At 60.9% G+C, this 22,668-nt stretch overlaps 2 protein-coding genes and 24 non-coding genes across 26 annotated transcripts; 10 read left to right on the top strand and 16 right to left on the bottom strand.

Annotated features, from left to right (window-relative positions):
* Positions 1-4,332: 4,332 nt before the first annotated feature.
* LOC142414396 (feather beta keratin-like) lies at positions 4,333-4,629 on the bottom strand. The gene has a single exon (XM_075511563.1). It carries the CDS (start codon positions 4,627-4,629, stop codon positions 4,333-4,335), a length of 297 nt encoding a protein of 98 aa, XP_075367678.1.
* Positions 4,630-9,826: 5,197 nt separating this feature from the next.
* Positions 9,827-9,908, bottom strand: TRNAS-GCU (transfer RNA serine (anticodon GCU)). Its single transcript has one exon. It is a non-coding gene; the product is annotated as a tRNA-Ser (tRNA).
* Positions 9,909-10,502: 594 nt separating this feature from the next.
* Positions 10,503-10,576, bottom strand: TRNAT-AGU (transfer RNA threonine (anticodon AGU)). Its single transcript has one exon. It is a non-coding gene; the product is annotated as a tRNA-Thr (tRNA).
* Positions 10,577-11,489: 913 nt separating this feature from the next.
* Positions 11,490-11,561, top strand: TRNAP-AGG (transfer RNA proline (anticodon AGG)). The gene has a single exon. It is a non-coding gene; the product is annotated as a tRNA-Pro (tRNA).
* Positions 11,562-11,614: 53 nt separating this feature from the next.
* TRNAA-UGC (transfer RNA alanine (anticodon UGC)) lies at positions 11,615-11,686 on the bottom strand. The gene has a single exon. It is a non-coding gene; the product is annotated as a tRNA-Ala (tRNA).
* A 423-nt stretch (positions 11,687-12,109) lies between these two features.
* Positions 12,110-12,181, bottom strand: TRNAP-UGG (transfer RNA proline (anticodon UGG)). Its single transcript has one exon. It is a non-coding gene; the product is annotated as a tRNA-Pro (tRNA).
* A 677-nt stretch (positions 12,182-12,858) lies between these two features.
* TRNAP-AGG (transfer RNA proline (anticodon AGG)) lies at positions 12,859-12,930 on the bottom strand. Its single transcript has one exon. It is a non-coding gene; the product is annotated as a tRNA-Pro (tRNA).
* Positions 12,931-13,484: 554 nt separating this feature from the next.
* Positions 13,485-13,556, top strand: TRNAP-AGG (transfer RNA proline (anticodon AGG)). Its single transcript has one exon. It is a non-coding gene; the product is annotated as a tRNA-Pro (tRNA).
* Positions 13,557-13,609: 53 nt separating this feature from the next.
* On the bottom strand, positions 13,610-13,681 carry TRNAA-UGC (transfer RNA alanine (anticodon UGC)). The gene has a single exon. It is a non-coding gene; the product is annotated as a tRNA-Ala (tRNA).
* Positions 13,682-14,087: 406 nt separating this feature from the next.
* Positions 14,088-14,159, bottom strand: TRNAP-AGG (transfer RNA proline (anticodon AGG)). Its single transcript has one exon. It is a non-coding gene; the product is annotated as a tRNA-Pro (tRNA).
* A 275-nt stretch (positions 14,160-14,434) lies between these two features.
* On the top strand, positions 14,435-14,516 carry TRNAS-CGA (transfer RNA serine (anticodon CGA)). Its single transcript has one exon. It is a non-coding gene; the product is annotated as a tRNA-Ser (tRNA).
* Positions 14,517-15,035: 519 nt separating this feature from the next.
* TRNAP-AGG (transfer RNA proline (anticodon AGG)) lies at positions 15,036-15,107 on the top strand. The gene has a single exon. It is a non-coding gene; the product is annotated as a tRNA-Pro (tRNA).
* Positions 15,108-15,815: 708 nt separating this feature from the next.
* TRNAP-CGG (transfer RNA proline (anticodon CGG)) lies at positions 15,816-15,887 on the bottom strand. Its single transcript has one exon. It is a non-coding gene; the product is annotated as a tRNA-Pro (tRNA).
* Positions 15,888-16,132: 245 nt separating this feature from the next.
* On the top strand, positions 16,133-16,204 carry TRNAA-CGC (transfer RNA alanine (anticodon CGC)). Its single transcript has one exon. It is a non-coding gene; the product is annotated as a tRNA-Ala (tRNA).
* Positions 16,205-16,764: 560 nt separating this feature from the next.
* Positions 16,765-16,846, bottom strand: TRNAS-UGA (transfer RNA serine (anticodon UGA)). Its single transcript has one exon. It is a non-coding gene; the product is annotated as a tRNA-Ser (tRNA).
* A 291-nt stretch (positions 16,847-17,137) lies between these two features.
* TRNAA-UGC (transfer RNA alanine (anticodon UGC)) lies at positions 17,138-17,209 on the bottom strand. The gene has a single exon. It is a non-coding gene; the product is annotated as a tRNA-Ala (tRNA).
* Positions 17,210-17,486: 277 nt separating this feature from the next.
* TRNAP-CGG (transfer RNA proline (anticodon CGG)) lies at positions 17,487-17,558 on the bottom strand. Its single transcript has one exon. It is a non-coding gene; the product is annotated as a tRNA-Pro (tRNA).
* Positions 17,559-17,809: 251 nt separating this feature from the next.
* TRNAA-UGC (transfer RNA alanine (anticodon UGC)) lies at positions 17,810-17,881 on the top strand. Its single transcript has one exon. It is a non-coding gene; the product is annotated as a tRNA-Ala (tRNA).
* A 690-nt stretch (positions 17,882-18,571) lies between these two features.
* Positions 18,572-18,653, bottom strand: TRNAS-CGA (transfer RNA serine (anticodon CGA)). Its single transcript has one exon. It is a non-coding gene; the product is annotated as a tRNA-Ser (tRNA).
* A 276-nt stretch (positions 18,654-18,929) lies between these two features.
* On the top strand, positions 18,930-19,001 carry TRNAP-AGG (transfer RNA proline (anticodon AGG)). The gene has a single exon. It is a non-coding gene; the product is annotated as a tRNA-Pro (tRNA).
* Positions 19,002-19,294: 293 nt separating this feature from the next.
* Positions 19,295-19,368, top strand: TRNAT-AGU (transfer RNA threonine (anticodon AGU)). The gene has a single exon. It is a non-coding gene; the product is annotated as a tRNA-Thr (tRNA).
* A 591-nt stretch (positions 19,369-19,959) lies between these two features.
* LOC142414838 (vitelline membrane outer layer protein 1 homolog) lies at positions 19,960-20,789 on the bottom strand. Its single transcript, XM_075512580.1, has 3 exons — positions 20,607-20,789; positions 20,406-20,521; positions 19,960-20,263 (listed from the first exon to the last, which is right to left on the bottom strand). The coding sequence occupies exons 1-3, from the start codon at positions 20,787-20,789 to the stop codon at positions 19,960-19,962; spliced, it is 603 nt and encodes a 200-aa protein (XP_075368695.1).
* A 900-nt stretch (positions 20,790-21,689) lies between these two features.
* Positions 21,690-21,771, bottom strand: TRNAS-GCU (transfer RNA serine (anticodon GCU)). The gene has a single exon. It is a non-coding gene; the product is annotated as a tRNA-Ser (tRNA).
* A 214-nt stretch (positions 21,772-21,985) lies between these two features.
* TRNAM-CAU (transfer RNA methionine (anticodon CAU)) lies at positions 21,986-22,058 on the top strand. Its single transcript has one exon. It is a non-coding gene; the product is annotated as a tRNA-Met (tRNA).
* A 317-nt stretch (positions 22,059-22,375) lies between these two features.
* TRNAM-CAU (transfer RNA methionine (anticodon CAU)) lies at positions 22,376-22,448 on the bottom strand. The gene has a single exon. It is a non-coding gene; the product is annotated as a tRNA-Met (tRNA).
* Positions 22,449-22,583: 135 nt separating this feature from the next.
* On the top strand, positions 22,584-22,665 carry TRNAS-GCU (transfer RNA serine (anticodon GCU)). Its single transcript has one exon. It is a non-coding gene; the product is annotated as a tRNA-Ser (tRNA).
* Positions 22,666-22,668: the final 3 nt, after the last annotated feature.

The following is a 22,668-nucleotide window of genomic DNA, read 5'->3' as shown; positions in this document are numbered from 1 at the left end:
CCTGTTATTTTCCTGCTTTATGGGATTTCCAGCCCTGGGGAAGAACCGGAGCCCTTGCCGGAGCCATCGCCTGTCTGGCTCCCAGGCTGGCACAGGGCCCTTGCGTGGCAGAGAGGGCGCCCCGAGAAACCGCGGCGAGCCCCTGCCCTGCGGTCGGCCCACGGGTGTCTGGGGTGGGATGTCCTCTCATTGATGCCCTCTCCTCCCTCTGATCCCAGTCATGCAACCACTTTTTCTCCCCTTCCTAAAGCCTAAGAGCAGGCGTCCTCTCTGCTTTGGTGGGCAATTGCATTGCAATGCTTTGGTGGGCAAGGAAGGAGATTTTTATTGGCAAACAAGTCCCATCTCAGTCTGCCATGTCTGCAGGCTCCCAGCTCCAGGGGCCCTGTCTCCAGCTGGCTGGCCCCAGGATGCATGTCCCCAAGGGCTCTGGCCAGGAGTCCTTGCCCTGGCGAGGAGGATGAAGGACGCTGCCTGTTGAGGACAGCTAGGACTCCTGGCATTGCTCTCAGCTTGGCGCCCGGGTGCTGGGGTGGGATACACCTTTTGCAGCCCAGCAAAGGCACTGGCGGTGGATCTGTCTCTTCATCCTGTCCTGTGAGTCACCAGGATTTTTGTCTTCTCATCTGGATATGCAGAGGAGCCACAGATAGATGTGCTGGGATTGTGTAGACCCAGCAATCATCCAGCCGCCACCAATCCCTCCATCCCTATCACCAGCCCCATGCCACCCAGGCCTTCCACTCCTGATGGCCCCTCTCTCTTGCTACTCACACCAGTCTTCCCTTTTCCGTGACAACTCTCTATGCTTCTCCACTTGTTCTAACTCAAACCATGGCTTCATCCCTCCTCCTCGCCTCCTCCATCCCCAGGGGGTCAAAGTACCCACCACTGTACGAAATGCTCACTGGATGCTTCTGTTGGCTTCCCCAAGCAGACAAATGCAGAGAAACCTGAGCAAGCCTATTTGCCACACGTGGCGGTGCAGGCTAGGGTGTCCCCATGGTTACATGCACCCCAAAGAGGAGCTCGAGACCCCCGGGGATGTGACCCTGCAATGGGGAGCTACCACCATCACCCTCCCAGGCCCTGTTGAGCTGGAATACCCCACCGTGTTTTGTGCACTAATTTCTGCTGGTGCAGTTGACTTCACCAAAGCAAAGGATAGAATAAAGAAAATGAAGGGAAATAGGGGTCTCCAGGAATCAATGACTGCCGGGAGGATGTTGAGTGACAGCAGGAAGAAGGTTTCCTCCAAGGACATGAGCAGGTGAGGGAAAATGGGAGGTGAGCAGAAGACATGAAACTCAACAGATGCAGGCATGGCCAAAGGGTTGCTTTTGGGCTAAGCTCCCGGCTTTTCTGAGAAATGCTTCTGCTGCTGCTGTTGAAAGCCTTAAGTGGGCAACACTGGGACCAAACCCCAGGACCCAGCTATTTCCCTCCACGTGTATCCTTCCACCCGCTAAGCATTATTTTTCATCTCAGTGTTGGTATGTAGTTTCCTTTCTCACCAGGGTCTTTGGCTGCACTGTCTTTGCAGGAACCTGTATTTTAGGGCCTGATCAGCAAGTCTGCGGCAAGCTGGCTGGGGGACATAAGTGGCAGAGTGAATTCAGGACGGCTCTTGAGCTGGGAGCCAAGACAGCATGGCTCACAGCCAGGAGTCACAGCACCCATGGGAGACAGGGTGCCAGGTCCCTTGGGATGGGAATCCCTGCAGGGCACCAAGGTCCTCACTTCCCCGACTCTGTCTGCACTAAGGCATCACTATTTTCAAGTCAAATCAAGGACCTGTGTGGATTTTAGTCTCCTTTGAGACACTGGCTCTTCAGAAAAATAATCTATATAACCTCAACAGTGCAGTCATTCAGTGAAAAGCCACATAAAAATGTCATTATTCTGTCCCCCTGCTCCATCCTGGACTGCCCTATGCAGCAGACTGGTGGAGGACAGTTGCACCAGCACCAGATGCCTACGGCTTTCTAATGAAGCTTTTGCTGGAAATCCAATGCTTTTCCTCATTGCAGTGTTCAGCAGAATGTTGCATCCCATCTCTGCGGACGATTTCTGGAGCTGGGATAAAAATATCTGAGCAGTCCTTGGAAGAGGGATGTGAACCCACACCTCCCTTCTCCTGGTGCTCTGACTGCCGAGCAATTGCCACATAAATTTTCTCCAAATTAGGAGTGCCTCTGCTCAGGGAGCCCTGAGCAATAAAACCAGTTGAGCTTGGTCAAAGGCTTTTGAAGACCAACATGCTTACAAGCTCAGCATAATCCCTCATTATAAACACTCATAAGCTTTATGCAAATTGTCACACTACCAAAATGCTTAAGGTATGAAAGAAGATTTAAACAATACCCATGGAGGACTGAGTCGCACTCTTATTCCTCCTTCCATCAGCTGAAAAGTTTCTGCTTGATGATACATAGCATCTTAAAAAGAGGCTTTAGTCAACGCCTGGCATCTTTTTCCAGAGACACCTGCATCCCCTCCCTGTAAAATAATTGTTTTCCAATTCTCTAATGTGTTCAACTAAAATCTTGGGTCCTAGTCTTTGGGAAGAGCACAGTATGGAGCTCACTGTGCTGTGGCTGGGGCCAGGGATGGGGTTATCATTGTTCTCTTTAACTGACCAGCTCACGGGCACGGGACTTGCAGATCTCTCCACTCAGCAGCAGTGCAAAGCTCCCTGCTGAGCTCCTGCCCAGCTTTTGCTCTGGCCTCCGTATCTGGAGCACAAGGGGAAATTACATTTTTTTCTTCATGTCCTTATTATTATGTTTATATATCTTTCCTGATGGCATTACCACAGGTCTGAGTGTCCACCATGCTTGGTGTCTATGAGAAATGTTAGGATGCCTCTGCCCATGACACCTCTGATCAATCAGTGTTCAGTCACAGGTCTCAGCAAATCTGGGCTCCCAAATGTCTGTGTGTCCAGAGGAAACCTGGGTAACCCTGCACAGCATTTCACATCGCAGGCACCCCTCTTTCTCTGACGGGACCGAGGATGGGCTGCTGGACAAGGTGCACCCGTATCCAGGGTGGGATTCCTGGTGCCATTCCCTGAGCCGTCATACTGAGCTAGCTTGGGGACGCAGGTATATTCGGCTCATGTTATTCATAGGGCTCACTCGAGGCAAATGTCGCGCCTGTACATATGCATGTCTACGCGTGCATGCAGCAGCACAGAACAAAATGTTTCTGCTGCTTCGTTAAGAGATACAGCCAAATGCAGCCACATCACATGCCTCACTGGCACCTGGGCTATCTACGTTTGAGTCAGTACATACTTATTTGTATAAGGCCCCTTTTGCCACATGCTGTTGTAAAGAGTAAGAATAAAGAGCCTGAAGTCTGGTTTTGCCCTGGTATATCTTAGGAATTTTTTACTCTTCATCGTCACCCATAAAACATTGGGTGAGTTGGGTGCAGGATGACCATCCAAAGGAGCATCTCCCAAGAAGCCCACTTCTGCCTTTTTTCCCTGACCCCACACCCATCCTCCCTAGCTCACCCCAAAAATTGCTGCAAAACACAGGGTAAATGCCATTTTGAACTATCAAACCTTCATGTTCCCACCTCCTCGAAGGAACAGGCAACAAGTCTGCTCCTGCGGGAAGTCCTCCCTAAGCAGGCGCTTGCTATGGGGCAGCAGGAGAGGTTTCCAGGCTGAGAAAGTTGCCTTCGGGCTGGTCACAGCAAACCACACACTTACTTCAGCCCAGTGCGGAGCTGAGCAGCAGAAACTCCCATTTCAGACAAAAAAGAAACCTCCCCCTGCCACAACAAGTCGCCTCCAGAGCACATTACCCCCCCAAACCAGAGGCACAAGGAACACCAGAAGACTCAGGCTATGATGTAGCATGACTTTAATGAGAAGGAGAATAAACCAGTTCAGAGTATGAGAAGTGCATTTCCAGCGCTCGGTAAAGAAATGGATAAACCCCACTCCAGGACAAGCCGATCCCTACAAGGTGTTTCTCTGCCCCACCGCCCCATGACTATCATCTTCCATCCACAGCCCACTATAAGCATTTTCACCCAGCCAGCAGCAAATGCTGTGTAGCACCGCAGGGTGTGACACCTACGTGGAAATACAAAGCAAGGCTTAGCGAGAGAAAGGTATACAGAGGCACGGTCTCGAGTGACAAGCTCACATGGCTCCCTTCCTCCTGGGGGGGCTGCAGGTGTCCCCCACAGCTGGGAAATCCATGGGCATTTCCTTAGTCCTCTTCCCCAGTCTTGGTCCTGTGCTTCGTTTGTCCTTCCCGACGCAGCCGCTCTGCTGGCATCGGCGGGAGGAGGTGACCACTGGGGACACCCCTACAGCCCGCCGCCCAGGCACAGCAGTCCTGCCTTCCCCAGTCCCCGGGGACCACCGGAGGTCACGGGGACCCCGCAGCACCGGAGGTAGCTCCCGACCGACGCCGACGCTGTGGACCCCACCGTCGTGTTTTGTGGGTAGGAGCTGAGGATGGGCCCAGGCAGGGTGACCATGACGGTGGGGGGCTGGATGACGGTGGTGGAGTCCCCACAGCGGCGGAAGCAGGGCTGGTTGCAGCTGGTGGCCAGTGGCCGGGGACCACAGGAGGAGGGCAGGCACAGGTCGTAGCAGGACATCGCTCGGTGAGGACGTACACCTGAAAGCCAGAGCCAGGGCATAAATGCAAAGCAGAGGCTGGTCCATGCCTGCTGAGCCCTCATTCAGCGGCTCCCATAATAAGAGGTGTGGGAGAGCTAGCTAGAGGGTGAGTTTGGATGGCTTAGAAACCCTGAAGGATGGCTTTCCAAATGGGCAGGAGCCAGCTTCCCCCTTCGCTTGCCCCGTAACCCGCTCAGGAGAAAGCAAGGAGTTTAGTTTGAGCTGCACGTCTGGGGAAGCTGGGGGCACCAGATGCTGAAAGCACTGAGAGCAGACCCGCTCCTGCATGCTGCCTGCCTTCAAGCTGACAGCAAGCCTTCAGCAAGCGAAATGCGCACTGAGACACATCTAGCTGTAGCAAAACCCACTTAAATCAATACAACGTGAGCGAGCTGGACTTAACGTGAGCTGAGCTATCCCATCCCAAAATATACGGGACCTCTGATGCCCTTCCGTAAACAGGGACACATCTATCCCTGCAACCTGGGCGTGTGCTATTCTTTTTTTTCTTCAGCGAGGAAAACCATGCAGGATGGACCCGGCTATGTGGTTACAGACCCTGCAAGCCCTGCATCCCGCAACCCCTCGCACTCCTAATTTTGGAGCAGAAATAAACCCTTCCCCGACATCCTCCACAGGCGGGAGGGAGGCAGGTAACAAACCTTGAATTCTTGCGGAGGACCGGGCACAAGACATTGGTGAAAGCAACAGCTCAGTGAAGAGGAGACAGAGCCTGTCTCGACTTACCCAGACGGAAGCGGCGGCAGCAGCTGGGAGCGGGTGGTGAGGCCGGCACCGTGCAGGCTTTTATAGGGTGCCCTGGCCCCCGGGGGAGTGGGTGCATACCTTCTGCCTGAAACTCCCCAACAACCAGCAGTTTTCCCCTGGAAAGATCCCCCGGCTGATTAAACAGTTCCCTCTTTCATCTGTCATGTTTTGCTTCCATTTAATACTGAGTAAGATTTAAATGATTTGGGCTACAGGCATTAATTACTTTGCTTCCTAAGGCCAAAGTACATTTTAGGTCTTATGCCACCAGGCAGGAGAGTGTTTCAGCAGAATTTAGGGCAGGCACATCCCCGGCTCATCGCTCCCCACCTTCCTCCGAGCACAACCAATTCAGCTCCCCAGTGCACCTGAGGTGAGCTCGGGGATGTCGGCTGAACACAAGAAACATGCGTTTGTAGGTAAACCCTGCGACAGCGGTCTCATCGATGGCAGGAAAACCAGGCGGGCTGCAGGGGTGAGGGTGCTGCGGGACCACGCATGGCTGGGAGAAAAATGCCGGAGGGCATTTCTGCTGCCGCAGATGCCCAGGTCCTACAGACGCAGACATGGGGACTTGAGCTGGCCTGGCATGAGCAAATTGTTACTTTTGGATCCACTTAGAGGATTTTGCCTTTTTTTGTTATTATTCCTCACACCTGGCGTATGAATTCTGCTTGGAAGCCACATCAAATTTTAAAAGCAAAGTAATCATGGGCTCTGGAGTCCACCCCTGAAGGTGACGCACACCAAAACTGACTGATTTTGTGCAGTGAGCTGATTTCCGAGGCCAAGAGCCTTTCCATCCTGTTCTTTGGATATGCTAACAACGGTGAGCCAGAAGTTCACAGCTATGCTTCCTTGTGATGGAGTGACATCGTCAAGACATTTTTAATTACAGGCTGCGGTGTGACACTGGATTGCTCTGCTGAAAGCCTGTTAGCTGCTAAAGAGACAGGGAGTCGCAAAAGTCCTGACCTGCACTTAAATGTGAATCACCCGCACACTGGGGAGAGGGAGTCACTGACGTGGTCCCAAGCAGGGGAATGAGGCATCAGGCTCTAGGGGCAAGGAAAGTTTGAAGAAGGCTTTACATTTCATGCCAGCAGAACCCAGATGAAGGCACAAACATCTTCCACCCTGGAATAAACCATGGTAGTACCGGGGCACATATACTATGCATGTGTGGAGCTGGGGGTTGTCAGCATCACTGTTAAAGATGTGCCCTGTAGGGTTTTTGGGGTCATTTTAGTTTCTAGGGCGACTTGGCCTTGTAGAGCCACAGTGGATAGCACTGATTGTTCCTAGTGACTCCTTCCTGCCCTGCTTGCCAGGGCAAAAAAGCCTTTCAGAAGCCTTCAGAAGCTATTTTTATCATTCTGGAAGGGGAAAGAGGAAATCAGCTTTTCCGAGGTGCAGCGGAGGACACGTGCTTCAGCCAGAAGCAACCTTCCAGCCTGCTGGAGTAAGGCAGGAGGCTATGGGTTTATCCCAACCACCTAAATGGCAATTTGGTGAGCAGGAAAAGATGAGGTCTTATTTTAAGCTTCACCTTTCTGCTTTTTGCACCACTCTTGAATAACAAAATAATGCCACAGGTGCACCCTGGACCCACAGCCTAAGAATTAAACCCTTCTTCTGCCAGTCAGGGTTTCTTCTCCTTCACTAGTCATCTGCCATCTCTTTTTCTTTTGTGCCTCTGTGCAATCCCGTGATCCCAGGGAAAAACAGCCCTTCCTGGGGGACTCCCTTCCAGGCTTCCAGACAGAGGCTGGGATCTTCTGATTTGCAGCCTCACTGTGTGTTTCAGTTTTGGAACCCAGTTTAAGTACTTGAGGTTCTGCTCACATTGGACCATCATGTCCCAGAAAAATATCCATGGACTCAGCGATGCTTGAAATAAATGCACGGAGGCAATTAGAGAGGGCATGTTGCTGAATGTGAGCAGACCTGTGTACTGAAACAAGTCCTTTGCCTAGAGAAGGGGACAAGGGAAACAAAAGCTACGTGTCAGGAAGTTAAAATAATCAGATTTGTGTAATGAATGAGATTAAAACAAAGGAAAACCATAGGGGAAAGAGCTCTTCCTGGAAATGCAGGTATCGGGGAGAAAGACAAGGACTGTTTTTGCCAACCCATACTCATTTCAGGGAACGAGCACTTTCTACTTAAGACATGGCTTTCTCTGGAGGAACCACAAAATGGAGAAAATTTCACCAAACCAAACATGTCAGAACCATTTTCTTAACTTCTGCACATCCTGGATCCAGGATGTGTGGCCGTCTCAGCCCTGGTTCTTCCCGCAGATAAGGGCACGAGGAGAAACATGGCCCTGGCCCAATACTCGCCATGTTTCCCTTTGCATCACCAGCCCCAGCAGCACTTCGCAACTCCAGTTTCACTACTCTGCGTTTTGATTTCCAACAACCCAAGGGTTAGATGTCTCTGAGACCAGCTGGAGGGTGGAAGCTTGCCCCTGCCCCAAAATTTCTCCTGAAAGCCAAAGGCAAAGGCACATTTTGGAGCAGCAACAGACCCACTGCATCCCATCTCCAAGGAACACCTGCATCCAGCACTCTCACCCAGGGCTTGCCCCGGGGCTGCAGCCGACCTGCCGGCAGCTTGACGTGTGGGGACCACTCCCAGGCAGCTGATGGGCAAGCGGGACACCCCGGTGCCAGGAGGCAGCATCCTGACGCAGACAGACCCACCCAGGTGACTGCCCCTCCACCGCAGCGGCGAAGCATCCTTGGCTGCCTGTGTCCTTGCCAGGGCAGACTTGGGGTGCTTCAGGGCCGCTGTGTGCAGCCCGGGGAGCAGAGCCCAGCTGGTGCCTCTGGGGAGAACCAGGCTCCGGCTGCCGTGTGCTGCCCCAGGGCTGCAGATGATCCAGTTTCATGCTGCCACATGTCCCCTATAATTGCCGGGTCCCTGGGTGGGCTGATGTTCCACGGCGTCACTGAGGCTGCCACGTCCCCCTCCCAGGAGGCCTCGTCACCGCGCGCCAGGGCAGGGGCAGGCGTGTGCCGGGGCAGACACAGCCCAGCAGGGCTGAAGGGTGTCCCAAGGGAGTCAGCTTGTCTCCTATCCCAGCTGCCTCTGCCTTGCAAGCCCTCAGGTCCCATCCTGCTGCAGCAGCCCCCATGCCATGCACTGCCGCCCGAGGAGAAGCCTGCACCCATCGCCTCTTCCCATTTCACCATCTCCAGCTGCAAGTTGGTGTTTCTCCAGGGCTGTAATCCCTGTGCACTGAAACCCATGCCTTTTCCCCAGGAAATCTCCCGCATCCCTCTCGTAGGGTGCCTGGCTATCCGGGCACGGACATCCCCCTTTCCCAGGGCAGCAGAGCTGGCCAAGCACCGCAGCGTCCCACAGCAGCAGGATGGGACAGGGCCAGTGTGTCCCTGCAGCCCAATCACCATTTCTGGCTTGAGAGAGGGAAGCAGCTGCCAGCTGGTCCCCAGGGCCATCTCCCCAAGGCATGGGAAGGAAACATAGCCCCAGGGAAGGTCGAAAAGCCAGTGCAGGGCTTGCAGAATGGGAAGCTAAGACAAGGTCTCCTTGCCTTGCCTCCAAGCCACAGCATTGCTTGGCCATATCCTCATCCGCAGAAAGAAGGGGTGGGAGCGGGGAGGGCACCTACAAGGCTGGCACAGCACGTTACCCCAGCTGCATCGGAGCACAGACATGCTTTGAGAAATGCAAGGCTTCCTTCTCTGCAAGACTGCCAGGATTTCAGCAGTTAAAAACCTCCCAGCAGGCGGGTCTTTTTACCTCTTTCCTCTTCATCTTGCAGTAGCTCACCCTCGCCTCTCCCCAGGAACCTGCACTGAGAGCACTGCTGCAGACACAGGAGGGAGCTGCCAACACCCCTCAAAAAAGCACCCCTAGGACGTGCAAATGGCTGAGCAAGGCACAGCTTTGTCCAGGGTTGGCTTTGGGCTCCCATTGGCGTGATAGGGATGCCCAGGGCTTGTGTATGAGAGGCAGAAAGGAATAAATTGGCAGAAAGAGCAGAAGGGAAAAAAGCAGTGCCCAGGCTCAGGGTGTGCCCACATTGCTGCCTGGCCAGCACAGCTAGCCTGTTGCTGACCTTCCCTGCCCATGGTTTGGTGCTTTGCCTCTTGGAGAAGACATAGCTGGCTGGCAGGAGGGTGGCCAGTGGGTGGGCTCGGGGAACAGAGGGGGACAGTACCCTGCTCCTGCATGGGAGCCTGGGGCCAGGCCTGTTGCACAGAAGGGCAACGCAGGCCCCTGAGCAACCGGGAGCAGGTTCAGCAAGTGGGAGCAGCAATCCAGAGGCAGACATGTATTTATCACAAACGAGCAAAACAGAGAGAGGCAAGAGGAAGCTGGCCATGCCGGGGGCTGCACCAAAAGCCTCCCCCTGGGTGGGGGCCACCAGGGGCCCGACGAGGGTGGGATTCGAACCCACGCGTGCAGAGCACAATGGATTAGCAGTCCATCGCCTTCACCACTCGGCCACCTCGTCCCCTGCTCCAACCCTTTTTTGGGGGATTTTTTTCCCCTTTTTGACCAAAGGCTGCAAACCTGTGGCTGGTTCTTCAGGGTGTCCTCCGGAGAGCTGGGCTGCGCAGGTAGAGCCCTGGTGGCCCGTCTGCCTGGCCATGGCAGCCAGCTACCAGCAAGCCGGTGTTTGCAATTCATTTGCCCCTCTCCAGGCTCCCTTCTGTCCCTGTGTTCAGAGGATGGCAAAGGGCAGGGTGGCATTTATTTTTGCCATAAAAGTGTGGTACTTGTTGCAGGTCTCCATCACCCCCACACCCGCCCACCCCCGACCTGTGTCCAGGATTCAGCAGCAGTTGTGCAAATTAATGGGGAAGATGGTGGGGGTCCAGCCAGCATTGGATGTGCCTCTATTTCCCAGATCCCCCGGGGTCTGGAGATAGTTTGGGTCATCTCTCCACTGTGAGCTTCCCAGGGAGAGGGGGCAGAAGGAAACTCCTTCCCCTGAGAGTGGAGTCACCTGGGACAGAGGGGTGGGGGGCTCCACTGCTCAGGGCAGGGCAGAGACCCCCAGTAGTGCCCCAGCTTGGGGCAGGAAGGAAAAATAGCCCCCAGGCCCAGGCACCACTGGGAGTCGAACCCAGGATCTCCTGTTTACTAGACAGGCGCTTTAACCAGCTGAGCCATGGCGCCCACCTGCCCCACAGCCATGGGGTGCCCCCCCAACACATGTGACCCTCTGTCTGCCCCCCCCCCCCATCCCCCCCCTGCTGCCCAGGTCTGGGGTACCCCAGCCCCAAAACCCTTCTCTGTCTGCCACTGAGAGCACCCTCAGTGGTGACCCGGGCCCCTGGCACAGGGAGCCCACCACCTCCCCTACCAGCACCAGCTGGGACTTGGGGTCCCAGCTCTTGCAGGGACTTGCTGTCCCCCTCCCCTTTCCCTGGCAGAGCCCCGCCAGCTGCCCCCAGCCCCTGCACTGCCCCGAGGTGACTGCCTCCGTCTCAGCTCTCTCTCTGGCTGCTCACCCCCGCATCCCAGGGGTCCTCAGCGCATTGCCTGCCCGCCCGGATCACCCATGAGTGCCCAAGGCCGACCCAAACAATCTCAGTGCAGCCCCTGAGGGCTCAGGCACCCTCAAAGTCTCCAGTTTTTTGGGAGGTGCATGAGACACGCCAAGGGGAGTGGCCGGGAGCAGTGCAGCAGGTGCTGGTGACACCCAGTGCTTACCCAGCTCCATTTACCTCCTCCTGGCCTAGCCTGACCCCAGCACTGGGAATGGGACCTCAGTAGGGGACAAACCCCTGCTCGGCCATTGCCACCTGGCAGGGAGGCTGAAACCCCAAGCTGGAAACAGAGCCCCACAGCACCCTCCAGCCACGCCAGCTGCCAAAGGGGACACCCCACTGCCAAAGGGGACACTCCGCTGCCAAAGGGGACGCTCCACTCCACACTCTGCTGGGCATGTCCCCGACCTCTGGCACCGGCAGCTCCTGGGTGCAGGGAACTCTCTGCTCTCCCTTGCACTTGTGCTGGCAGCACAGGGGCAGGGTCCCTGTGGGACCATGGGGGACAGTGTCCGGGCTGGGTCCCAGCTGTGCACCCCGGCTCGTTGGTCTAGGGGTATGATTCTCGCTTAGGGTGCGAGAGGTCCCGGGTTCAACTCCCGGACGAGCCCTCCTTTTGGGCGCCCACTGCCCCGCTCTGGTTGTTTGGGGAGGCAAAAGGACATGGAGATGCTGGGGGTTGAACCCAGGGCCTCTTACATGCAAAGCAAGCGCTCTCCCGCTGAGCTACATCCCCTCTGCATGGGCAAGGGACTGGGCGAGTCCTCTCACCCCCCACCGCTGCCCCACTGCTCACCCTGCTCAGCCCCAAGGGCCCTGGCCCCAAAACCAGACCCTCAGGGCACATGCTGCCGGCAGCACCCGCTCCGCTCCGCTCCGCGGTTCCCAGCGCTGCCTCCAGCTGCCCTTTCCCACCCCTTGCTCCATCTGCCTCCGTGCCCACGCACCCTGCAGCACCTCGCTGCCAGCTCCTGGGGGTCCAGCCTGCCCACGGGGACGTGCCAGCCAGGATGGGGCCCCCCCCGTGCTGGCACCACTGCCCTCGACGTGCCCTGCCAGCCAGGATGGGGCCCCCCCCGTGCTGGCACCACTGCCCTCGACGTGCCCTGCTTCCGCCGCGGTCCCACGTGCCACTGGGGAAGGTGGGCGCCCAAAAGGAGGGCTCGTCCGGGAGTTGAACCCGGGACCTCTCGCACCCAAAGCGAGAATCATACCCCTAGACCAACGAGCCGGGGTGCTGCACCCCATTGCACCCCCAGCCTCTGCACCCCACACGCTTTGGGGGGCCAGCTGGGGCTGTGTGTGGCCCTTGGTGCACGCCGGCAGCAGGGAGGTCCCTCTTGCCGTGGCCGCGCCATGGAGCCACCGTCTGGAGGTGACCGTGGGGCGTTAGTGCCCAGCATCTCCAATTGCCACCATCTCCGGGGCTTTTCCTCCTCAAAACCATCTCCCTGGCCCTTGCAGCGGTCGAAATGGCCGGTGCTTTGCAGCATCAGCTCCCCGCCCTTCTTCCTCCATGGGGCATCCCCCAAAGCCGAAGTCTCCCTCTGAGCCGGCTTTCTCGTCACTCCCAGAAACCCCTGTGGCTTCTTCCTTCCCCAGCTCCCGCGGAGCTGCTGACTGTGGGGTTCGGGGGTTTGCAGGCAGCGGGTGTCCCTCGGGTGCCCCAGGCTGCCAGCGGGGCCGGGAGAGGGTGTGGGGGCTCTGGGTCAGAGCAGGGGCATGGTTTTCTGGACACAGCCCCTGGGTGAGGGGCTGCCTGTAGCTGTGCCAGGGCGGGCAGCCGAGCTGCCGCGGGACCCCGGCTGCAAGTGCCGTCAGCGTGGCCGGCCTGCACCGCAGCCCCGGGAGAGCTGTCTGTGCCCTGTCCCCGCAGGGGCCGTGCCCGGCGGCGGGCGGCCAAAAGGAGGGCTCGTCCGGGAGTTGAACCCGGGACCTCTCGCACCCTAAGCGAGAATCATACCCCTAGACCAACGAGCCGGCGTGCGCAGCCGCCCGGGCACCCCCGCCCTGTGCCGGGCACTGGGGTGCTGGGGGGGCAGTGCTGCCCAGGGCCCCCGGGGCCCCGGGGCCGCTTTTCGGGGACGCGCCCCGCCCCCAGCCCCTGGGGAGCAGAGCGGGGCTGAGCGTGTGTGCGGGGACGCACCGGACAGCCCGGAGACTTCCCCGCTTCCCGGGGAAATGGGGCGCCGGGGGCAGGGACAGATGTTGGGGGGCCAGGACAGGGGGAGCCGGGGGTGCACAGGGAGCCCCGCAGTGCCCCTTCCAGGGGCTGTGTGGCCCTGGGCAGGAGGGGCACAGCCTCTCTGCGGTTTTCCAGCCCTGGGAGAGGTGGGGAAGTGGCATTTTCCCGGGATGCTGAGTGGGCTCCCCCACATCACCCTGTGCGTCGTCCCTGGGGAGCTGGGGGAGCCGACGGGGAGAGCAGATGGGAGGGAGAGGGCAGCCACCACCTGCACGGAGCAATGGTTGGTGTGTGTGGTCCCTGGGGCTGTGGGGGACAGTGTCTGGGCTGGGTCCCAGCTGCGCACCCCGGCTCGTTGGTCTAGGGGTATGATTCTCGCTTAGGGTGCGAGAGGTCCCGGGTTCAACTCCCGGACGAGCCCTCCTTTTGGGCGCCCACTGCCCCGCTCTGGTTGTTTGGGGAGGCAAAAGGACATGGAGATGCTGGGGGTTGAACCCAGGGCCTCTTACATGCAAAGCAAGCGCTCTCCCGCTGAGCCACATCCCCCCGCAGCAGCCCCTCTCCCGGCTTTCTCGTCACCCCCAAAAGGTTCCTGTTGCTGCTTCCTTCCGCAGTCCCCCGGAGCTGCTGACCGTGGGGTTCGGGTGTTTGCAGAGCGGGGATGTGGTTTTGTGCACGCAGCCCCCGGGCAGAGCTGCCCACCGCGGACGTGGCGGCAGCAGGGCCCCGCTCTGCCGTCCCCCGCTGCCGCGACAGCCCCGTCCCCAGCCGGGAGGGAACAGGCCCTGCCGCGGCCGAGCCGTGTCTCTTGGCCCACGGGGCAGCGGGCAGCACCTCGCTCCCGGCAGTGGCGGCACCGTCCCAGCAGCGAGGACGTGGCCGAGATGGGGAGGCCGCCCCTTCGTGCCCTGTCCCCGCAGGGGCCGTGCCCGGCGGCGGGCGGCCAAAAGGAGGGCTCGTCCGGGAGTTGAACCCGGGACCTCTCGCACCCTAAGCGAGAATCATACCCCTAGACCAACGAGCCGGCGTGCGCAGCCGCCCGGGCACCCCCGCCCTGTGCCGGGCACTGGGGTGCTGGGGGGGCAGTGCTGCCCAGGGCCCCCGGGGCCCCGGGGCCGCTTTTCGGGGACGCGCCCCGCCCCCAGCCCCTGGGGAGCAGAGCGGGGCTGAGCGTGTGTGCGGGGACGCACCGGACAGCCCGGAGACTTCCCCGCTGCCCAGGGAAATGGGGCGCCCGGGGGGGATCGGGGGGTGCCCGGGGTGGGGGCAGGTGTCCCCCCCCGGGTGCCTAGGGCTGGGGCTGTGATGGCCGAGGGGTGAAGGCGTTGGACTCGAAATCCAATAGGGTTTCCCTGCGCAGGTTCGAATCCTGCTCACAGCGAGAGCTTTTACCTTAGGTGCCCATGCTGGCGGTCCTGGGGTGCCCATGCTGGGGACCCCTGTGGGCGCTGTGCTGGGAGCGTGCTGGGAGCCAGGGCAGCTCCAGCCCTGCACCTCCTCTTTGGCCAGCAGCTCCTGCACAGGGAACCTGCTCCCTGGCTGAGTCCCCAGCAATGCCCGAGGCGGGCTGCGATGGCCCCAGGGCAGGAGGGGCACAGGCTCCCCCGCGGTTTTCCAGGTTTTGCAGACCCAGGAGAGGTGAGGAAGCAGCCGTCGAGGGGAGCGGGATGGGGACCTGTGGGCCATTTTGTCGAGATGCCGAGCAGCTCCCCATCATCGCCCTGTGCTTCATTCCCGGGGGCAGCTGGGGGAGATGACGGCCGGAGAGCAGAGGGGAGACGAGGGCAGCGCCCTGGGGCAGCTGCCCCCCACCTGTCCTGGGCACGGGTGGCCTGTGCAGTGCCTGGGGCCGTGGCGCTGCGGGGGACAGGATCTCGGCTGGGTCCCAGCTGTGCACCCCGGCTCGTTGGTCTAGGGGTATGATTCTCGCTTAGGGTGCGAGAGGTCCCGGGTTCAACTCCCGGGCGAGCCCTCCTTTTGGGCGCCCCATGCCAGGCACTGCGCCTGTTGGGACGTGGCATGGACAAGGTGACGCTGCCTGGCACAGGGGGGACGGGTGGCCTCCCCAGCTCAGCAGCTCCTGCCAACACCAACATTCAACCCAAGCCCCTTGGGGAAGGGAGGCAAGGTGCTCCCACACCCCGCAGTGCCCGGGCAGGGGAGGGAAAGGGCCACCCTCGCAGCCTGCTGGTGCCAGGAAGCATCCCAAGCCCAGCCATGCCTGCAGGCAACCTGAGGGCCTTTCTGTAGGGCCTGGGGGGCTCTGGCAGCCGTGCAGCTGGCAGGGAGGTGGGACTGTGGTGGCAAAAGGACATGGAGATGCTGGGGGTTGAACCTCTTACATGCAAAGCAAGTGCTCTCCCGCTGAGCTACATCCCCTCTGTGTGGGCAGGAGTGGGGGCCTGGGCAAGTCTCCTCCACCCCCCACCGCTGCCCCACTGCCCACCACTCACCCTGCTCAGCCCCAAGGGCCCCAAAAACAGACCATCGGGGGCTACACCTCACCATTCCCATTGCTGTTTCTAAGGGGCTCCATCCTGGCTGTAGGGACGTGCCCACCCCAAACACTCTGACCATCCCAGCTGCACCAGGCACTGGTGCCCTCCCACCACCCTGGCCCTGGTCCCACCTTGGGCTGGTCCCACACACACCAGCCGAGGAAGGTGGGCGCCCAAAAGGAGGGCTCGTCCGGGAGTTGAACCCGGGGCCTCTCGCACCCGAAGCGAGAATCATACCCCTAGACCAACGAGCCAGGGTGCTCCAAGGGGGCAGGAACCCCCTGCTTGAGCTCCAGTAACTCAGGGTGGGATGGGACCTGGGGAAGCTTTTTGGCCCCAATGGATGTTCACAGCTGGGAGGTCCCCCTTGCTCTGCCCTGGCTACAGGGCTGGCACCTGGACACGGCCATGGGCTGTAACTGCCCTGGCTCCAAAAGCCATGGGGACAAGAGGACCAGGGCAGGCAGCGAGACCCCGGGTGCGGGCAACCCCCCAGCAAGGGGATGTAGCTCAGCGGGAGAGCGCTTGCTTCGCATGTAAGAGGCCCTGGGTTCAATTCCCAGCATCTCCATGTCCTTTTTGCCTCCTCACATCCACCTCCTCCACAGGGCAGTGGTGATAAATTCCACTTCTATCTCTGGAAGGCATCCCCAAAGGAGATTTCTTGTGCCTGCACCACAGCCCCCGGGCAGAGCTGCCCACCGCGGACATGGCGGCAGCAGGGCCCCGCTCTGCCATCCCCCGCTGCCGCGACAGCCCCGTCCCCAGCCAGGAGGGAACAGGCCCTGCCGCGGCTGAGCCATGTCTCTTGGCCCACGGGGCAGCGGGCAGCACCTCGCTCCCGGCAGTGGCAGAACCGTCTCAGCAGAGGGGATGTAGCTGAGTTGGGGAGGCCACGCAACCCCCCCGTGCCAGGCAGCATCGCCCCGTCCATGCCCCGTCCCCGCAGGGGCTGTGCTCAGCGGTGGGTGCCCAAAAGGGGGTCTCATCCGAGAGTTGAACCCAGGGTCCCAGAGGCCCCCCAGTACCTAGAGCGCTGCCCTCTCCCTCCCCACTGCTCTCCAGCCACTGGCTCCCACGGGATGGGGCTGCCCTGGCCCCCAGCCCCATCCAGCCGTGGGTAAAAGCTCTCGCTGTGAGCAGGATTCGAACCTGCGCAGGGAAACCCTATTGGATTTCAAGTCCAACGCCTTCACCCCTCGGCCATCACAGCCCCTGGCATGTCCCCGCCGGGTGGGAGACCCCAGATTTTCCCTGGGGTCTGCCTCTGGGGAGTAAGGGTCCCCCAGCATGGTGTGGGGCCAATCTGCACTGTCCCAGTACACTTTGGCAGCCCCAGTACCCACGTGTGCTGGGATTGGGAAAAGGGAACATCCGAGGGTATTTACCAATGTCTGGGAAAAAATCCAGCTACAGCAGAGAGCCTCACCACAGGGCAGGCACCAAAGAGAAGTGTCCTCCAGCAGTGCCCAGGGAGACAACGGGTTTCAGGGGGAAAAGGACATGGAGATGCTGGGGGTTGAACCCAGGGCCTCTTACATGCAAAGCAAGCGCTCTCCCGCTGAGCTACATCCCCTCTGTGTGGGTAGGGGTGGGGGCCTGGGCAAGTCCCCTCACCCCCCACCACTGCCCCACTGCCCACTGCTCACCCTGCTCAGCCCCAAGGGCCCTGGCCCCAAAAACAGACCCTCGGGGCACGCACTGCCAGCTCCTGGGGGCCCAGCCTGCCCACGGGGATGCAAGCAGCCAGGATGTGGCACCGTCCCCTCTGTGCTGGGCACCGCTGCCCTCATTGTGCCCTGGTTACACCATGGTCCCATGTGCCAGCCGAGGAAGGTGGGTGCCCAAAAGGAGGGCTCGTCCGGGAGTTGAACCCGGGACCTCTCGCACCCGAAGCGAGAATCATACCCCTAGACCAACGAGCCGGGGTGCTGCACCCCACTGCACGCCCAGCATCTGCACCCCACAATTTTGGGGGTTGGTGAGGGTGGCTGATGCTGCCTTTTGCCCCTGGCACAGCCTGGAGCAGGGAAGTCCATCTTACTGTGCCCAAGATATGAGGCCGGTGTTTGGAGGTGGCCACAGCACATAACTGCCCTGGCCCCAGTGGCTGTGGGGGGCAGCTGGACCACAGGGGCCAGCGGGAACCCCTGGGCAGAGTCCTGCTTGTGTGCAGGGGGATGTAGCTCAGCGGGAGAGCGCTTGCTTTGCATGTAAGAGGCCCTGGGTTCAACCCCCAGCATCTCCATGTCCTTTTGCCTCCCCAGAGCCCCCTCCCTGCCAGCCGCGGGGCTGGCAGAGCCCCACAGAAAAGCCCTGGGGGCTTTTCACCCTGCAAGCACAGCTGGCCCAGGACTGGGAGAACAGGAGTGGTGCACGGTGGGTGCCTGCACCCCATGCCAGGACCCCCGAGAGAGGGAGCTGTCCCACTCGCCCTGCCCAGGCCAAAGCTGCGGTGACTGTTGGGGGGAACAAGGGGACAAAAGCTAGGAGCTGACCCCAAAGGAGCTCTGTACTCCCCAGAGAAAAGCAGGGCAGGCTTTGCCCAAAGGAGGACTCCTCTGGCAGCTGGACCCAGGTCCTCTCGCACCTGAAGGTGGAACTGTATCCCAAGCCTGTGTTGGGCTCCCCAGCCCTTCCCCTTGGCCCCACGACCCTGGGCTCAGTATGGGTCTCAGCTGGCCCACGGCCCACTGGTAAAAGCATCTGCAGATAAACCCACAACTGATACCCCATGGCTGTGGGTCCCCAGCCTCTCTGGGTGGTGCCTCCTTGGAGGGGAGGATTTCACCTAGCCCCTGGGCAAGTGGTCCACGGCTCCCTGCCCTGCGTTGCCTCACTCTCCCGGGGCTGCCAGGGAGCATGTTCCCTGGTGCAGGGCTGGGGCTGCCGTGGACCCCAGCCCCCTCCCACCCCCATAGAGGCAGGTAAAAGCTCTCGCTGTGAGCAGGATTCGAACCTGCGCAGGGAAACCCTATTGGATTTCGAGTCCAACGCCTTCACCCCTCGGCCATCACAGCCCCAGCCCTAGGCACCCGGGGGGGGACACCTGCCCCCACCCCGGGCACCCCCCGATCCCCCCCGGGCGCCCCATTTCCCTGGGCAGCGGGGAAGTCTCCGGGCTGTCCGGTGCGTCCCTGCACACACGCTCAGCCCCGCTCTGCTCCCCAGGGGCTGGGGGCAGGGCCCGTCCCCGAAAAGCGGCCCCGGGGCCCCGGGGGCCCTGGGCAGCACTGCCCCCCCAGCACCCCAGTGCCCGGCACAGGGGGGGGGGTGCCCGGGCGGCTGCGCACGCCGGCTCGTTGGTCTAGGGGTATGATTCTCGCTTAGGGTGCGAGAGGTCCCGGGTTCAACTCCCGGACGAGCCCTCCTTTTGGGCGCCCACCGCCACACTCCCACCCAGCCGGTGCAGAGCTCATTTGGGCCCCGGCCACCGACTTTTATCCGCCAGGGACACCCCGCAGTCGCCGGGGCTTTGAGCTTAGAATGATACACAGGACTGTCCGCCGTCCCTGGGGTCCCAGTCCTGTGCCCACGCCCACTGGTCCTGCAGGGTGACCCTGGTGTCGGGGTGGCAGCAGTATAGGGACAGGAGCTGGGCAGGGCCATGGCCGTGGCACACCTCATGGCTGTGGGGCACCCCATGGTTGTGGGGCAGGTGGGCGCCATGGCTCAGCTGGTTAAAGCGCCTGTCTAGTAAACAGGAGATCCTGGGTTCGACTCCCAGTGGTGCCTGGCCTGGGGGCTGTTTTTCCTCCCTGCCCCAAGCTGGGGCACTACTGGGGGTCTCTTCCTCGAGTAGGTCCCCCAGTGGATCCTACTGCCCCATCGGGATTTCTGCCAGTGCCTGCAGCCTCCCATCCTTTCTGCCCTTTGAAGAAGGTCCAGCTGCGACTTCTCGGTTACCCGGATGCCTCCCTGTGTCCTGGCAGGGCTGGCTGCTGCTCCCTGTTTCTCTGCCCCGGTTTGCCCCCTCCCAATGACAAAGCTGCCCTGGCGCAGTCTGGGTGCATGCTTTTACTGAAAGCTCATTTCAGGGTAGGACAGGGACAGTCCTGGAGATGCTGGGGAATATCTGGAAGTCTGGGTGGAGGCAGAAAGGACTTGGGAGCATCTCTGGAAAGTGGGGTAGGTGTTGGGGGGCTGGCAGCACGGCTTGTGCAATGATGGAGCCCATGGGAATGAGGGGATGGTGCCTCCTGAGGGTACCAGGGCTAAGGCATCTCCCGGTGGATGTGGGTCCTGGGAAAGGGGACCCCAGGCACAGGCTCTGCTGTGGAGCTGGGTCATGGGATCAGGTGCCCTGCAGTGGGTTTCCAGCACTCGTTATGGGCAGCAGAAGAGATGCAGATCATTCAGGGCTGTGTCATCCCTCTTCAGCCCCCGTGCAGGATCCTGCCGTGTCTGGATGCCACACACCACCCTGGGGCACCAGGGGCTCCAGCTGCCCCACTGGCCCCAGGTGGACCCCGGCCCCTCCAGGATGTGCCTGTCACAGCAGGCAAAGCGGGCGCTGGTGGCAGCCACTTCATCGCTCAGGAGCCCCCGCTGGGGCTCCTGGACCCGCAGCGCAAAGCCCACCAGGCGCCCTCGGAGGGTGCACCAGCGAACCTCTGACCAGCGGCCCCACCTAGATGGGGGAGAGAGAAGATGGTTGGTGCCGAGGCTGGGGACTGGGGGAGGAGGAGAGACTACAAACCCTTCGAAGCTGGGGGCAGCTGTGGAGGAGGCTCTCCAGCCATGGAGAGGGGCTGGGGGGGCTGGGGGCTCACCTGCCGCTCTGGGACTCAGCTGTATAGCTGCCACTGGGGTCCTCGCCACGGGAACAGTACAGCCAAATCCCGTTGAGCACCGTGTCATCCTCCATCACACCCTGGGGTGCCTCTACCTGCGAGGGAACGGAGGTGGGGGGTTAACTCCCCACAGGAGCGGGGTACCCAGACCGGCCATGGGCACCAGCGCAGAGGCTGCACCTTGAAGCTGATGCCACTGGCACAGGAGCCCTTGGGGCACATCTCCGGCCAGGCCCAGTCTCCCCAGGGTCCGCCGTTGGACACAGCGATGACCGAGGCATCCCTCCCACCCAGATCCCGCTCCTGCCCCTGCCCTGCGGTGCATGCAAGCCCTGCGAGCAGCAGGACCTGTCTCCCCAGCATGGCTGGCCTGCCTGCAGCCGGCCCACTGGGCTCTTATACCTAGCAGGTCTGGCAGGAGGGACCTGGCAGTATCTCAGTTACCTTCCCAGGGTGCCCAGGCCTGTTGGATGGCCAGGATTAGCTGCAGGAGAGGGCTAATCCCCCTGCCAGGTGGGGTGCAGGGAACTGATCCACCAGCTCTTTGTTTGGGTCCCTCTCTGGGCAGCTTGCCTGGAGCCACCAGGCATCCCGGTGCCAACCGGGGCTCAGGGCGGCATGAGGCCGGGGCACCTTTCTCTCCTCCTCTGGGCTCCCACCGTGTGCAAGATGGGATTTGCACTCTGCCTTTTGCTTTTTCTTTCTTTTTTGCAGTTAAAATGAACAGGCACATTCACCGACACCTCTGATGGAAAATCCCTTCCCCTCTTCTCTGCCCTCACTCCCCAAGGTATCCATTTCATCATGGCTTCATGCTTCATTTGGCCCAGTTTGCTTTCTGGTTGCGCCCTCCTCTTTCGGAGGGTTATCATCTTACTGCTTAACAGCCAGTTTCTGCAGTAATAGCTCTTTTAAGGATTTCTGAGTGGGCTTTTTTCCATGAGTCTTGGGAAGAGACCTCAATGCCAGGACCTGGCTGCCCTTTTAGATGCTTCTTCAATGTTTTCCACCCGGGCTCCACGGTTTCCTCCTGCCATCCCCTTTCCAAAGTCAAGTGCTACTGCGGGGGGACCGATGACCCCTGGGAGGATGCAGTTGCCATGGCAGATCAGGCACTTGCTACTAGAATCCCCCCGGGGCTCAGACACCGCTGGGATTTGAGCCCAGGGTTCCCGTGTGCCTGGCAGGAGCTTGAGCCAAGCCCGGCCGCAGGACACGCCAGCCGGGGCTGTCCCCATTTCCCCCGCGCTGCAGCAAAAGTCCCGACGAGGGTGGGATTCGAACCCACGCGTGCAGAGCACAATGGATTAGCAGTCCATCGCCTTCACCACTCGGCCACCTCGTCCTGCTCCGCGCCGCGCACGGCCCCGCCCCTCGCTAACCGGCGCGGGGCCCCGCCGCCGGCCTGACGGCGGGCCGCCGCTGACCCGCCGGAGCCCGGCCCGGCCCGGCCCGGCCGCTCCGCCGCGGGGCTGCCCGCCGCGCCGAGGGCGGGCCCCATCGCCTGCCGGCCCCATGGCCCGCCCGCTGGAGGCCCGGCCCGGGCCTAACCTGCCGCAGCCCTCTTAGCGCAGCCGGCAGCGCGTCAGTCTCATAATCTGAAGGTCCTGAGTTCGAGCCTCAGAGAGGGCAGCGCTTTTGCCGCCCGCCTGGCGCGGGGCGGCGGCGCCGGGGCGGCCTTTTTGCGGGGCCGTCTCGCCGCGGCGGGGAGGAGCGGGCCCTGGGGCGCGGGGTCCGGAGGAAAGAGCCCCGGGGGTGGACGGGGCCGGGCCCACCGCAGAGCCCCCACCCACGGCCGTGGGGCTGCGCGGGGCAGCAAAACGCTGGCCCACCCCCCCACTCCTAGCCCGGCGGGCAGCAAAACGCTGGCCCACCCCCACTCCTAGCCCGGCGGGCAGCAAAACGCTGGCCCACCCCCCTACTCCTAGCCCGGCGGGCGGCAAAAGCGCTGCCCTCTCTGAGGCTCGAACTCAGGACCTTCAGATTATGAGACTGACGCGCTGCCGGCTGCGCTAAGAGGGCTGTGGCAGGTTAGGCCCGGGCCGGGCCTCCAGCGGGCGGGCCACGGGGCCGGCAGGCGATGGGGCCCGCCGTCAGGCCGGCGGCGGGGCCCCGCACCGGTTAGCGAGGGGCGGGGCCGTGCGCGGCGCGGAGCAGGACGAGGTGGCCGAGTGGTGAAGGCGATGGACTGCTAATCCATTGTGCTCTGCACGCGTGGGTTCGAATCCCACCCTCGTCGGGA

The sequence above is a fragment of the Mycteria americana genome, chromosome 9 (genome assembly GCF_035582795.1).
Source record: "Mycteria americana isolate JAX WOST 10 ecotype Jacksonville Zoo and Gardens chromosome 9, USCA_MyAme_1.0, whole genome shotgun sequence".
Taxonomy (NCBI): domain Eukaryota; kingdom Metazoa; phylum Chordata; class Aves; order Ciconiiformes; family Ciconiidae; genus Mycteria; species Mycteria americana.
The sequence above is the reverse complement of the archived record's forward strand: the minus strand, read 5'-3'. Positions and strand labels throughout refer to the sequence as shown.